General features: G+C 37.3%; 1 protein-coding gene across 1 annotated transcript; it reads right to left on the bottom strand.

Moving 5' to 3' along the window:
• Positions 1–6,177: 6,177 nt before the first annotated feature.
• On the bottom strand, positions 6,178–7,140 carry LOC126082845 (olfactory receptor 13C8). The gene has a single exon (XM_049895901.1). The coding sequence runs from the start codon at positions 7,138–7,140 to the stop codon at positions 6,178–6,180; it is 963 nt and encodes a 320-aa protein (XP_049751858.1).
• Positions 7,141–13,936: the final 6,796 nt, after the last annotated feature.

Here is a 13,936-nt window from a genome sequence, read left to right as displayed (position 1 = left end):
TCATTTGGTTTTCATAAATAAAACAGACATAATCATTCTGCTTCAGTGTAACACTATATAAATCAATAGAAGGTGTATCAAAATGAATAATGGAATCTATTCTTTGATAAGTTGGGGAAGATGTTAATTGCCTATAGGAGGCAAAATTATATAACTTATTGAATTTGATTACACAAAACCTTGACAACTCATTTAAGATAATTCTATCTAAATTGGAGGAGGCTCATTTTTCTTGATAAATATACAACTCAATTTAATTCAGCATATACGTTGGCAGACTGAAGGGCAATGGAAGTCGCAAAATGAGCTATGCACAGTCCTGACAAGGTCATGAGTTCCAGGTTAAAAACAGTTTCTGTAGCAATCTCCTAAATGGTCAAAATACAAATTTAAATTTTGTCATACTGAACATTTCCCTTCTTGACAGTAGTTGACCACCAGGTACAGCTGCTTCATGACATCCCTCCTTTGAAACTGATAGAAAGACCACATTTTTAACACAGAGCAGGTGCCAACTTAGCTGTATTCAGTAACAGGAAAAAGAAGTATTTCAAACCACTCCCACACTCATTTTTGGATCTTTCATCCACAGCCAGGGCAAAGCTAGCACACCTTGCTTCTCACGAGCTCTGTGGAGAGTGGAAAGTGTGTGGAGGGCACGGTATGAAAGAAGGGGCCTGATGAGAACACGGGAACTGATAAATCAGCATGTCTATGCCCAGGGCTGCCAGATGTTAAAGGAACAGACAGTGGTAAGTTTTTAGTTGGGATTAGTGCTAAGTAATGTTAAAAATGATATATTAATTCATATATTTAAATTTAAGTCCTCAGAAATTAAATCACTACTTTAAGCTATTGTGAAGAAGTCCTCAATGAAACATAAAGTGGTGTGATCAGCCCTGGTGCTCTTGCTCTCATTTGTGTCATATCTAGCACAAACGTACTCTGAATGATCATCTCGACCTACTGCTTTCAGATGGGAATCATGTGACCACCGTTAGGAACCTCAGGCACACAGCTCCTAAAAGTTTCTGTAATGGATGCTCATACACTTAGATACAGATGAACAATTTGTTCAACTAATTTGTATCCACTAATTTCCCAGGATAAAAATAAACTTCCTTGCATAATATCATGTCTTTTGGGGGTCACATCCTCAAATGTCTTCACTGATAAACAGTTAATGTAATTGAGTAAAACAGGTTGGGTATAATACAATATTGAGGGGTAAAGACTGTGGCAAATACTTTAATTCCATATGATTAAACTAAATGCATCACTATGACATCCTCATTTCCCACCATTTTATCACCTTTGACTCTTCACTCAGTACCTTCATTACAAGAATTCTGCTTTAATTACATTTTATGGATACCTTAGTGATGGCATCACATAACAGGCTGTCTACTTGTCACTGAATAAAGTGATTTGGCTTTTTAGAATTTTCCATACATTGAGCTCATTTATTCTTTTTCTTTCCTGTTTGCTTGTAACTAAAGAGGAGAAATGCATCTCCTAGAAACAGCCCAGACTCCTTCCAGAAAACTTGTGGAAGGAAAAGTGTTTTTGTTAAAAAGTCACAAGCTTACTTTAACAAGCTCAGCTTTAGACTATCACAGGCACATGGGACTCCATCCCTATGGAACCTATTTGCACTTTGATATCAGAGAGAAGTAGGTCAGTCAACTTTTAATGATCTCCTCTGAGATGTGGTTCCTTGCTAAGGCGTAAATATTAGATGGTGTCTTGTAGTCCAGTGGGAGGAGATTACCAGCTTATGGTATAACAAGGGAAAATGAAATGATGTCTTTTTAGGTCTGTTGGCCTCTTTGGAACCATCCTGTTTTATATAATTAAAGGTCATGTACAGCTGTGATCACAAAAACATATTGATGTGGTCTGTTTGCTAAAGAGATAGATAGGAACATCTTGGCAGGTCTGTTAGCCATCAAAAAGTTGAAAGTTACAATGAAGATGATGAGAAATGTGTGAATTTTGGAGTCATAAATTTGTGCTCTATTTCCTACTGTGCCACTTCCTGGGGCTGAGTTGTATAACTTCTTTGGACTCTCTTTATTGTTTATAATCATGTATTTCTTCAGGCTTTTATGAAGGTGAAATTTATCAGCCCATAATATGTTCCCTTCCCTGAGCAACAGAAAATATGAGCCACTGAAGTGGTTGCAGTACATCATTTTGGATAAATTGCAGCAGGGGAGAGGTATCTTCCTTCCTTTTTCTATTTCTCTGGAAACCTCATGGGTTTTGTCTAGAGATAATTATATAAGCTTTCTAACTGGACTCACTAAAATTATTGCTGTTTTATCTTTGGTTAGAGTACCACTGCTCCTACGACAACTTTAAACTTAACATTGGTGGCTTTGTGTAATCCTACAGGCGCCATTCCCGAAGCCACTGGGTCAGAGTCCTTCTTCTGCATATCAATATCTCTAGCGTCAGTATCTCCAGTTTCCTTTCTTAAATTAGGAAAGTCAATTTTAGCCTTCTTGAGACTCTCTTTTTTGTAATTTCAGTGACTATACGCAGCCATAAGCCATGGCTGTCTTTCTACCTCTTGGGCAACTTCTTGCCTCTTCTTTTAGTGGTTCCAATTCTTTGTTCCCTTTGGTACCACAAAAACAAAACAAAACAAAACAAAACAAAAAACCCAAACCCATTGCCATTAAGTCAATTCCAACTCATAGTGACCCTATAGGTGAGAGTAGAACTGTTCCATAAGATTTCCAAGGAGTGACTGGTGGATTCAAACTGCTGACCTTTTGGTTGGCAGCTGAGCTCTTAACTACTGCACCACTAGGGCTTCTTTGGTGCTATAGAAGGGGTAATTCTTGATGCAGATATTATAGGTAATTGTTGTGGATGAATTGTGTTCCCACCTCCATATGTGTTGGAATACTAACCCCATACCTGTAATCTAATCTAATCTAATCTGATCTGATCTGATCTAATCTAATCTAATGTAATCACACCCCATAATGCAATCTAATGTTACGTTAATGAGGCTGTACCAGTGTAGGATGTGTCCTAAACCTGATCACTTCTGAGCTATAAAAAAAGAGCAGATCAGACACAGAGGCAAGCACATACTGGGGAAGGCAGATGCCATGTGAGGTTTGCCAAAGAACCAAGGAAGGCCTGGGGCTAGTGACAAGGACTGTATCTCCCTGGTTTTCAGGGAGTGGTTTCCTCTGTGACAACAATCCTGTGATGGAGTGAAGAAGAGTTGTTGATTATCAGTTTTTTAGCTCATTTCTTTTTGCGAAAGTGAAAGTGATTATTTCTTTACATGCTGGGCTGGAAACTGGAAGTTCTCCCTGCCTCTTTTTTTTAAATGTCTCATTCTGCTCAGAGTTTTCTGAGTATGAAGGGAGTTCTTCAAAGTTCCAGAGAAAAAAAATTCCTTGGTTAACAAGGTTAAGTTTGATGTCATGGAGACCAGTCCTTTCTCCCTGCTTTTCCCATGGTGGAGTCACAAGAACCTGGACCTCAGCAATTCCTGCCATTTATGCTGCTTTCCAATTCTTTTTGCACACATTTATATTTTCTCCTAGTACATTTCTAGGAGTTCTTAACTCATTAAGGCATTTCTCATTTGGTAAAATCATCATGCCTTAAAAAAAAAAATGCTTGAGATTATCTTGCATATATTGAGAAGAGAATATATGTACTGAAATTTTGTTTCCACCACTTATTAGCTCTGAGATCTTGTGTAAATTCCTTAATGTCTCTTAGTTTCTGTGCCCTCATATACAGATTAGAAGTAATGAAGGTTCACAAAAGTGTAATGAACTCATCGAGATGAGATAGCTAAAATCCCTGGAGAATGGTTCCAATTCAGTATTATGTAAAGACATATTAGGAGTTCAATATACATTTGATTGATTTCTTTCTTAGTATATAATATTTTATGATTAATAGATAAGGGGGTCTTGGGTTTCGGTTAACAACATGAGTCCAGGTGCTAGACTTCCCACATCCTGGATGTTACTTCAAATATTTCTACATTATTGGAACTAGGCTTTAACTTTTGTAAAGTTGGGAAAATATAAGCTTTTTGCAGAGTTATCATGAAGATCCAATAATATGATCTTGGGAAATTATGTTGGAAATGATATGTTTGCATACCATTTCCCTCCTAAAAATGTTTTTTATTCATTTATTTAATTATTCATTCAGCTGCAAATTTATGGAAGTAGCATAGTATACACCAAGCATCTTATTGCTTTTAAAGTCATTTCAAGATAAACTAAAGACTCGATTAGACCATTAATTTCCCGTAAATGAAACTCACATGACACACTCAAACCTCTGAACAGGTGGAACTGGTAGACTATTGGTCCTGGAGTATAGGAAAAAAAAACAAAAAACAAAAAAACTAAAACCAGTGCTAGAAGAAGCTAAGCAGCTGCTGCTGCCATTGTGAATAGCCATAGTTGGGATGATGCTGATGGGAACTGGAAGCAAATAGGGAGGGGCCAGTCCCTTATCTTCATCCAACTTTCCATTCTCCCTCTAGCTCCTATTTTGGCAAAGCCACCTGACAAAGGAGAAATGTGATTTTCAGTGTTCCAGCTCTCACAAAACAGAGCAAGAGAAGTCAGTTTGATGCTGAGAGACAGCAGTTTAATGACATCAAAGTTGCTTCATAAAAAGGATAAAAACCTTGTACCTACTAAAAGCTTTATAACCTATTAAAGTATAACCAAAACTAATAATAATAAAATAGCCAATGTTTCTTGAGCATTTAGAATGTTCCAGGTACTATTAAGTGCTATGCATGAATTAACTCTTTTACGTAACAATAATTATCTGAAAGAAAGGTATTATGGTTTTACTCTTACAATTTAGATGTAGTTACAATTTTTTACTTTATATTTGTGTTCTATATATTCCTCGAAGTGCAAGGTTAAGGGGAGTGCTTCATCCTTTATTGACCATATTGGACTCAATTCTCCCCGTAGAAGAGTAGCTTCTATTCTCCGTGCGGATACCGTCACATATGGCTGCATACTTCAGTCAATAATCTCAGTCTAGAACTCTCTCTGTCTTATCTACCTTCCTCCAAAACTCTGTAGCTTCTCAGTCCATTGAACAACTTGATTTTTTCTCCTTTTCCTGGTCTTGTCTTCGTACTGCAGCTTCGTAAGTCACCAGTTTTGTGTAGTTCTTCTACTGCTTAGGAGTTTGTGCAATCCAATGCAGAATAAAAAAAGTCCTCAATAGTCTGGTCTCTTTTCAGAGTCACTCAGACTTTCCATTCTGCCAAGAGGAGCTCTGTGCTACTATGTCACATGTATTTTATTAAGTTCAAATTTAAGATACATTACCAGGGAACTCTTTCAGCTATCTTGGTCTTATTATATACCAAATCCCAGAAAAATTGTGGTAGCTTGTGGAAAAACCCGTGGCTCTACATTATAATACATAACATATAGAAGATAAAAACTAATAGATTAACAGTTAAGCACTGTTCATACGACAGAAAGCCAACATAGTTCATTTTGTAAATATTGCATTTAGTCAACTTTCTTTTTGAATAGTCTTTGTTACCTCAGGTCTGACAGGTAATATATTTTGTTTTCCTATATTGTATGGCTCACGTATTCATTCAAAAAATGTTTATTGGGCACCGGTTGGTTATGTGCCAGTCTCTGTCTGTTCTATCGGTGCTTTTTGGGATACCATAGGATAATAAACAGACAAGTTCCTATCTTTAGGAAACATACATGTGTGGTGAGCACAAACAGTAATTTAATTAAAAAAAAAAGAAAGTAATATATATAATGCAATGCCATATGCTGATTACTATTCCCTTTGCATAATTATTAACGTAACCAATATTATGTTACAAAGGGCTTTTTAGAACACCTTTTGCCTTGATTATTTTCTAAAGTTTTAAGAGAGATTCTTTCTGACTGGGCCTTTCTACAGATTTCCAATATTGTGCATTTTCATGTTAGTATTTTTGAAACCATAAAAGCGTTTTATGCCTGCAATTATAACAAAACACTAATAGTAACAATAGCAACCAAAATATTTCTGTTATGTGGTTTTCAATGACAAACAGTGAATTTGTTTTCAAATGGTAATTTTCTCTTTCCAAATCTGATGGCTGCAGCAGCTTTGAATATCGAGCCACATAGTGTAAATTAGTGTTTATATTCTATCAGAGAAGTGTTTTCTACCCAGCATGTTCTTCAGAGCAGCCTTTACATCCTTGTTTCTCAGACTGTAGATGAGAGGATTGAGCATGGGGGTCATCACTCCATAGAAGAGGGAGATGAGCGCCTCAATGATGTCTTGATTATCTGTAGCAACAGAGTTTTTAGACTTGGGTTTTGCGTACATGAAGAAGATGGTTCCATAGAATATAATCACCACTGTCAGATGGGCTGAACAGGTGGAGAAGGCCTTACATTTTCCTTCAGTGGAAGGGATCCTCAAAATGGTGGCAACAATAAAAATATAAGAGGTGGAAATTACTAGCAATGGAATAACCAGAACAATTAGATTTGACCCGGCCATGCTGATCACATTGATTGAAATATCAGCACAGGCCAGTTTCAGGATAGCCAGAATTTCACAGACAAAATGGCTAATGACATTATTAGTACAGAATGGTAACTGCACTGCAAGAGATGTCTGCACCACTGAGTCAGCAAGCCCAGCAACCCAGGACCCAGCTGCCATGGGCACATAGGCACCCTTGCTCATGATGACAGGGTATCTTAGTGGGTGGCAGATGGCAACATAGCGGTCAAGTGCCATCATACCTAGGAGCACACACTCCGTGGCCCCCATGGCAAAGGAGAGAAACATTTGCACCATGCACCCTGAGAAGGAAATGGTTTTCCTTACTGTCAGGAAACTGTTAAGAATTAGTGGGACAGAGGAGCTTGTATAGCAAATGTCCAGGAGGGAAAGATTATAGAGAAAGAAATACATGGGGGTGTGTAGGTGAGAATCATAGATGATTACTGAGATAAGGACTCCATTTCCCAGCAGAATCATCAGGTACATCCATAAAACTAGCACAAAGAACACTGTCTGGAGTTTTGGGTGGGCAGAAAGCCCCACCAAGACAAATTCTGTCAACATGGAATCATTGTTCCTTTTCATGTTGCGTTTGCTCTTTCTTCAACAGATGCTATGGTTGATAGGACAGGAATTGTTAATACAGTGACCTGGGAGAACCGCCATTTTTAAAGCATCATTTCCTGTGTGACTGCAGTCCTATGTTTTGATGCAACAGTATTACTCTGGGACAAGTTTCTTACCTCAAACCCAGACCACTAGAGCAGAATCCTAGACCTGACTTTCCCAGAGTTCAGAGACAACACGTTTGATTATAGGACTTTTGGCTCCCAAACAAGTTTATTGCTATCCCTACTAGTTCTGATGCTTAAAACCCTGATGCTGCAAATCAGTGGTCCACAACCTGCATCTGTAAGCAGATGTGCTATGTTTGGAAGTGATTGCCTACATTATGCTTCAAATTTGAATTAGAGATCATCTTAAAAGTAGGAGATATGGTATAAAAATCTTGATTTCCAGCTTCTGTTCAAATAAATTAGAATATTTGAAAATATTTGACCTATTTCCATTATGTAGCTCAGTTGTAGCTGGCCATTGGAGTGGAAGCATGTCTCTCCACTCCACAGAGAACCATCCTCACTCCCTTGTCTACTTGCTACTGGAGGTGAATACTAGTTGTTAACTGATGAGTTTTTCTCAGTTGGTTTTAATCATTTATATTACCTGACATGATCTTATGTGTATTGGAATTCTTGACCCATTGCTGCAGGGCCGACTTGCCTGGACATAGTAGGCATAGTGATTGGTACAATTAGGAACTCATGAAAATGTTTTATTTTGAAATAAGAATAAAAAGTGAATGATTAGGTTTTAGTATAGTATTAATATATTTGTCCTTATACCAACACAGTTGTAAAATATAAATTTACTTTATTTATTTATTTTTCTATGAAGCAAAGAGAAACCTTGGTGGTGTAGTGGTTAAATGCTATGGATGCTAACCAAAAGGGTGGCAGTTTGAATCCACCAGGTGCTCCTTGGAAACTCTATGAGGCAGTTCTACTCTGTCGTATGGGATGGCTATGAGTCAGAATCGAGTGCATGGCAATGGGTTTGGTTTTATTTTTTGATAAGAGAAAAAGCCCACAAAGACAAAAGTGCCTAGGGCCAATCAAAGTCATAATGCAGCCCTGTGTGGCTGAGTCTCCTTATAGAACTCAGTCTTGTATGCCAGTGGTGTAAGTAATGGTTATGTATCTGCCTCTGATCTCATTAAGGACAGCAGCTTCACTGAGGAAAGGGATGTATCTTATATTTCTCCATATGACAAGGACATGTACATCCAAATAACTTTTTAAATTGAAGATAAAAATCCAGTTTTATCATAAATGGAGGAATATAGTGTTGTAGGTGCCACCTAATTTTTTTATGTTCACCTCGTGCAAGAACCATCACTTAGGAATTAATCTAATAATAGTGCTTTATTTAAAATGTGTGCATTTGACTAAACTTGTGATATCCAACCATTATTTTTGGCAAATAGAATTTACAAAGAAGCATAATATATAAAACAAACAAAAAGGAGGGTTTCTCTTGTTGAAATTACACTGGTTGTGGGAGAGAATAAAACAATATTTCTTTAGCACCTATTCACTCTTCTTTTTTCAATTCAGTTTAAGGGGATCCCAGGGGCATAGTTCGAAAACCTCCAATGTAATAAATAATAATTAATATTAGCAAGCTATGCATTCTAATAATTTTATTGAAAACAATAAGACCATGTTAATAGTTTATATATTGGTTGATTACTATGTGCCAGGTAAGTTTCTAAGTTCTTTTATTCATAACAACCCAAAGAAGTAGGGTCTACTGTTATATGAGATATGGTTTATCCTACCTTAAAAATTCTGTAAACTTCACCAGTGAATCATGATATGAATAGACTGAAGAAAAAAGTACATATTTTGGTAGATGCAAAAAATGAATTTGATGAAGTTCAATTCATAAGTTTTATATAAACTACCTGAAGTTCACACACAGAAGGTAACTTCCTAAGCTTGTAAGAAAACTATAAACCAAAAAAACCCAACCCAGTGCCGTCGAGCCGATTCCGATTCATAGCGACCCTATAGGACAGAGTAGAACTGCCCCATAGAGTTTCCAAGGAGCGCCTGGCAGATTTGAACTGCTGAACCTTTGGTTAGCAGCGGTAGCACTTAACCACTAGGCCACCAGGATTTCCATATACCAAAAGCATAGCAAATTATTAATGGAGAAAGTTTACACATTCTCCTTAAGATCTGGAATAAGATAAGGATACTCACTCTTACAGACACTGTTTAACATAGGCTTAGCTATCCTGGTCAAAACCGTAAGACAAGAAAATATCAGAGTTGTAACAGAAAGAGAACACAAAGATTATACAACTTGATGAGAAAAATTGGTGAATTTGCTGGTGGTAAGAGTGATGGAAAATATAAATATTTATCTCTATATTAGCAATAAATAATTAGAAAACAATAGAAATAAGTATAATAGAAATGATAGCAAAAAATATAAAGCATTTGGGATTTATCCCAACAAAACATGCATAAGAGCCCTACAGAAATAATTTTAAAAGTATACTAAAGGGCATAACAGAATATCTGAGTAATTGAAAGGGTATAACATGTTAATAGATGGATAAAAACATAATAAGGACATCATTTTCTCCAAATTAACCTGTAAATTCAATTGAATCCATTGGTTTTTTCTTTCTTTTTTTTTAGGAATGTGAATCGTTATACTAAAATTTATATGGGAGAATAAAAGTGCACAAATTGCACAATCAATTTATATAAAAAAATGCTAAAATGTAATCAAAGATAGAAGAAAAAATCAGGATAGAATGATATTACAGAAGCCAAGCATCTTAGTTATCTAGCGCTGCTATAACAGAACTACCACAAGTGGGTGGCTTTAAGAAAGAGAGGTTTATTTCCTCACAGAAAAGTAGGCTAAAAGTCCAAATTCAGGGCGTCAGCTCCAGGGAAGGCTTTCTGTCTCTGTTGGCCTCCTCATCAATGTTCCCTGGGACTAGGAGCTTCTCCGCACAGGGACCCCGGGTCCAAAGAAGGTGCTCTTCTCCCGGCACTGCTTTTTTGGTGGTCTGAGGTCCCTCCTCTCTGCTCACTTCCAGTTCCTTTTTATCTCTTGAGAGATAAAAGGTGGTGAAGGCCACACCCCATGGAAACTCCCTTTACATTGGATCAGGGAAGTTACAATCCCACTCTAATCCTCTTTAACACAAAATTACAATCACAAAATGAAGGGCAACCACACAATACTGGGAAGCATGGCCTAACCAAGTTGACACATGTTTCTGGTTGGGACACCAGTCCATCCATGACACCAAGAAAAAAGTACTGTTTACAAAGATTATGAATTGAACTTCACCAAATCAATTTGCACTGATTTGAAGGAGACCTAGCCTGTTCTTGTTTTAGCACATCATTTTAAGTCTGTGAGGTCAAGGTCAGAATGAACACCTTGGTAAAAGCACCTCCACAGTGCTATGTGGTGAGATCTGTAGGTAGGAAACCAGCAAGTTTTCCCTGTTGAAATCCCTGAATCACTACACACATTTTATTCAGACTTTCAGAATAAGTATTATCAGACTTACTTCAAAGAAGGGGAAGTTATCTAAGAGACTGGTAGGACAAGATTTCATCATGTCAATTGAATTTGGCTTTGATGAGCTGAGAAGAAATAGTCTGAGGTAATGAACTGTGGCCAAAATGCGTCAGTGGGGCAGCTAGCTGAGAAAATGATATATAGGAGGGTGGTAGTCATAAAAAAATATGGTCCAAATGGTTAACTCACTGTGCTGCTAACCGTAAAGCTGAAGGTTTGAGTCCTTTCAGAGGCACCTCAAAAGAAAGGCCTGGTGATCTACTTCGCAAAAATCAGCCGTTGAAAACCCAGTGGAGCACAGTTCTACTCTGACACTCATGAGGTCACCACGAATCGAAATCTGTTCAATAGGAACTTTTTTTTTTAGTCAGAAAAAAAGGAGAAAGAGAAGTTAGCTGGTTGGTAAGATACATTAAATGGGATGTTAAGGAATTATAATTTATTCTGCAAAAATTGGGAACATTGGGAGTTTTGACCAGGGGATATTACAGACTAAAACACTGAAGGGTAATATAGAGGTAGTCTTCAGGATTATGTACTTTTCTTACCAATATTCAACTGTGTTAAAGGATTCAGCACAGCAATCTGTGCTTTGTAGGTCTATAATCACTGTTTTTTCAGTGCGATCATTGTTCCTTCTCTGGCTTGTAGAGAACCTGACTTAAAATTTACCTTCTTTTGAAATAAGACACACTTGACCTAGTTAATTTTAGGTCAAATTGGTATCATTAAGTCTCATTTCCCATGGCAAAAAAAAAGACAATCCTTCCATTTCCCCTAGGTTTTCAATTCAGTCCTACAAACAGTCAGTGAAAACCTAAGTGTACCTAGTTTCATTTGGAAGTGAAGACCAAAGCTCTATTGGGTCTTCCTCAGCCAGGTATTAACTGATTGCTTTAGTTATTAAACTAACTAAAGTTGTTATATTAATTGCCCCATTCACCTTGAGTTTTTTGGCTTCTTTATGAGTACGAAGGGCAGAAAACCAGAGAAAAAGAAAGAAACATCCTTGTTAATAGGCTTGATGACAAGCCAGGAACCTAACCTTAAGAAACTCTGCTATTCGTGTTTTTTTTTTTTTTTTTTTTTAAAGAGAGAGCCCTCCGCCCCCAAACACTTCTAGAAATACTAGTTTGTTAAGGCATTTTGTCCTTAGGTTCCTGCAGAGGTCCCAATGTGTGTTGAACACTATACGCAATTTTTAGTCATAAGTACATGCGACCAAAGGACAAAAAATATTCTCAGCTGCATCTCTTGTGAACTCCATGACATTACGATGAATTTCTAGCTTCTCTCAGCAATGTGTCCTCCCTTATGTATTGGAGCTAACAGAGGCTTATTAGTGTGATCTGAATTTAACTGTGATCATATAGGCTAGGTTTATGGTATGTGGTAGGAACATAAAACACATTTGATTCTTCCTTTGGTTATAATTACCTTTAATTAAAAGAGTATGAGACACGAAGTTGCATTCTTACACAACCAAAGTCCACGTGCTAAATTTCCCATGTGCTAGGAAGGCAACCTAGGACTGCGTGACTCTTCAGAGCCTAGGTTTCCTTGTCTGTAAAGTATATTTACCAATAGCTTCTTCATAGATTTTATGAAAGTATCCAATTAAGAGGATATGATGCTTTGAAAGCAATTTGCAAGCTAAATGTAATATCCAAATATCCATTCATTCATTCAATATATAGCAATAGCCTAGTGTGTACTATGCGGTATTACAGGGGTTGATAGAGAGGAGGCAGTGGTGAATGAGTGGAATTATTATAACTCTATTTTACTCAAGGCCAAAGGATAATCCTTCATACAAGTAATTCTGCATTTGGTAAACAGCATAATGTTCTCTTTTCAAATGATTTTACAATTTTAAAGCTTAAAGGGAATTGTCATAAGCTACTGCTCTTTCATTTTCAAAATAAGGAAAGCAATGCTGAGAGAAGGTGAATGTCTTACTAGGTGTTGTGTGACTAGAAGAGCCCTGGTAGTACAGAGGTTAAATTGCTCAGCTGCTAAGCAAAAGGTTGGCAGTTTGAACCCACCAGCCTCTCTGTGGGAAAAGATGTGGCTTCCATAAAGATTTACAGCCTTGGAAACCCTGTGGGGCAGTTGTCTCTGTCCTATGAGAGGGATCTACTCAACGGCAATGGGTTTGGCATGTTGTGGGTGTCCCTAATGAATTGTGTGCAGGAAGTGAGGGCTGACTGACTTTAAAGCACGCAATCTTTCAAAACATTGTATTATCTCGGACAGGGAAATGTGTGCTGTGTAAATCTTATTGGTTTAGTGACAATCAGAGAAAGGATAAAGATTTGACTGGACAATTAAAGTCAGAACCCAAGCAGAATGACAGATACATTGAGAATATGACAACCACAGACTTGAGCCACTTAGCAGCATTTCTGCTACTAATGAAAGCAATTAGCACAAAGCAGGAATAAACGGAACAGATGCTCAGATTTTTTTTTTTTTTCCTGGAAAACCTCTGTCAGCCAAGATTAATCCAGGTCAGTAGAAATCAAAACAAGACAGAGCTAAGGGGCCTGTTATAGACTTTTGCCTGAATACAGTAAATAACACTGTCAGAGCTCACTCTGGAACTCAGGGGCCTTAGGGTACTAGGATGAGGAGGTACTGATCGTTGGTCCTGGGTCAAGGGGTTTTCAGAAAGAATAATGGAGGAGGTGGTTTATGTTCACTCATGTTAACAGAGTTAGATGCAGGAATCATACTTTTTGTCTTTATTTGAATCTAATAACGATTTTGAACATAACTATACAGTTTATATTACAGTTCAGCTATTTTAAAAATCTTTTCATCGTTTTCAAATAATGGTCATAGAACTGCTGGTGATGGTAAAAAAAAAAGTATAGCAGTACCATGCATTTGGGACAGAGGATTAATTTTTTCAATAGATTATAGGTCTTCACATTACTTAGCTACTGAAGAAAATGAGAGATAACAAAATTACTTTGCATTGATGTCTGTAGGTTGGAGCACCAGAGTAAAAAAATCTAATTTTCTCGTTCTATCTGCAGGGAGGGAATGTGGAATAAGTATTTTTTGAAAAGGTAGGTGTGAAGCTGGAAAAAGTCACTGGATTTGGTCCCTAGATTTGAAACTTGGAGCTTCCTTTTTTCCTCTTATTTAAATGAGATTGATGCCTACCTAAGAGTTTTATTATGAAAATTACCCAGACAATGGA

This window comes from Elephas maximus, chromosome 9 (assembly GCF_024166365.1).
Source record: "Elephas maximus indicus isolate mEleMax1 chromosome 9, mEleMax1 primary haplotype, whole genome shotgun sequence".
NCBI classification, from domain to species: Eukaryota; Metazoa; Chordata; class Mammalia; order Proboscidea; family Elephantidae; genus Elephas; species Elephas maximus.
This window is presented reverse-complemented; position numbering and strand designations above follow the sequence as displayed.

Coding starts and splice junctions, on each gene's coding strand:
- LOC126082845 (XM_049895901.1), bottom strand. CDS start 7,140: ATGAAAAGGAACAATGATTCCATGTTGACAGAATTTGTCTTGGTGGGG.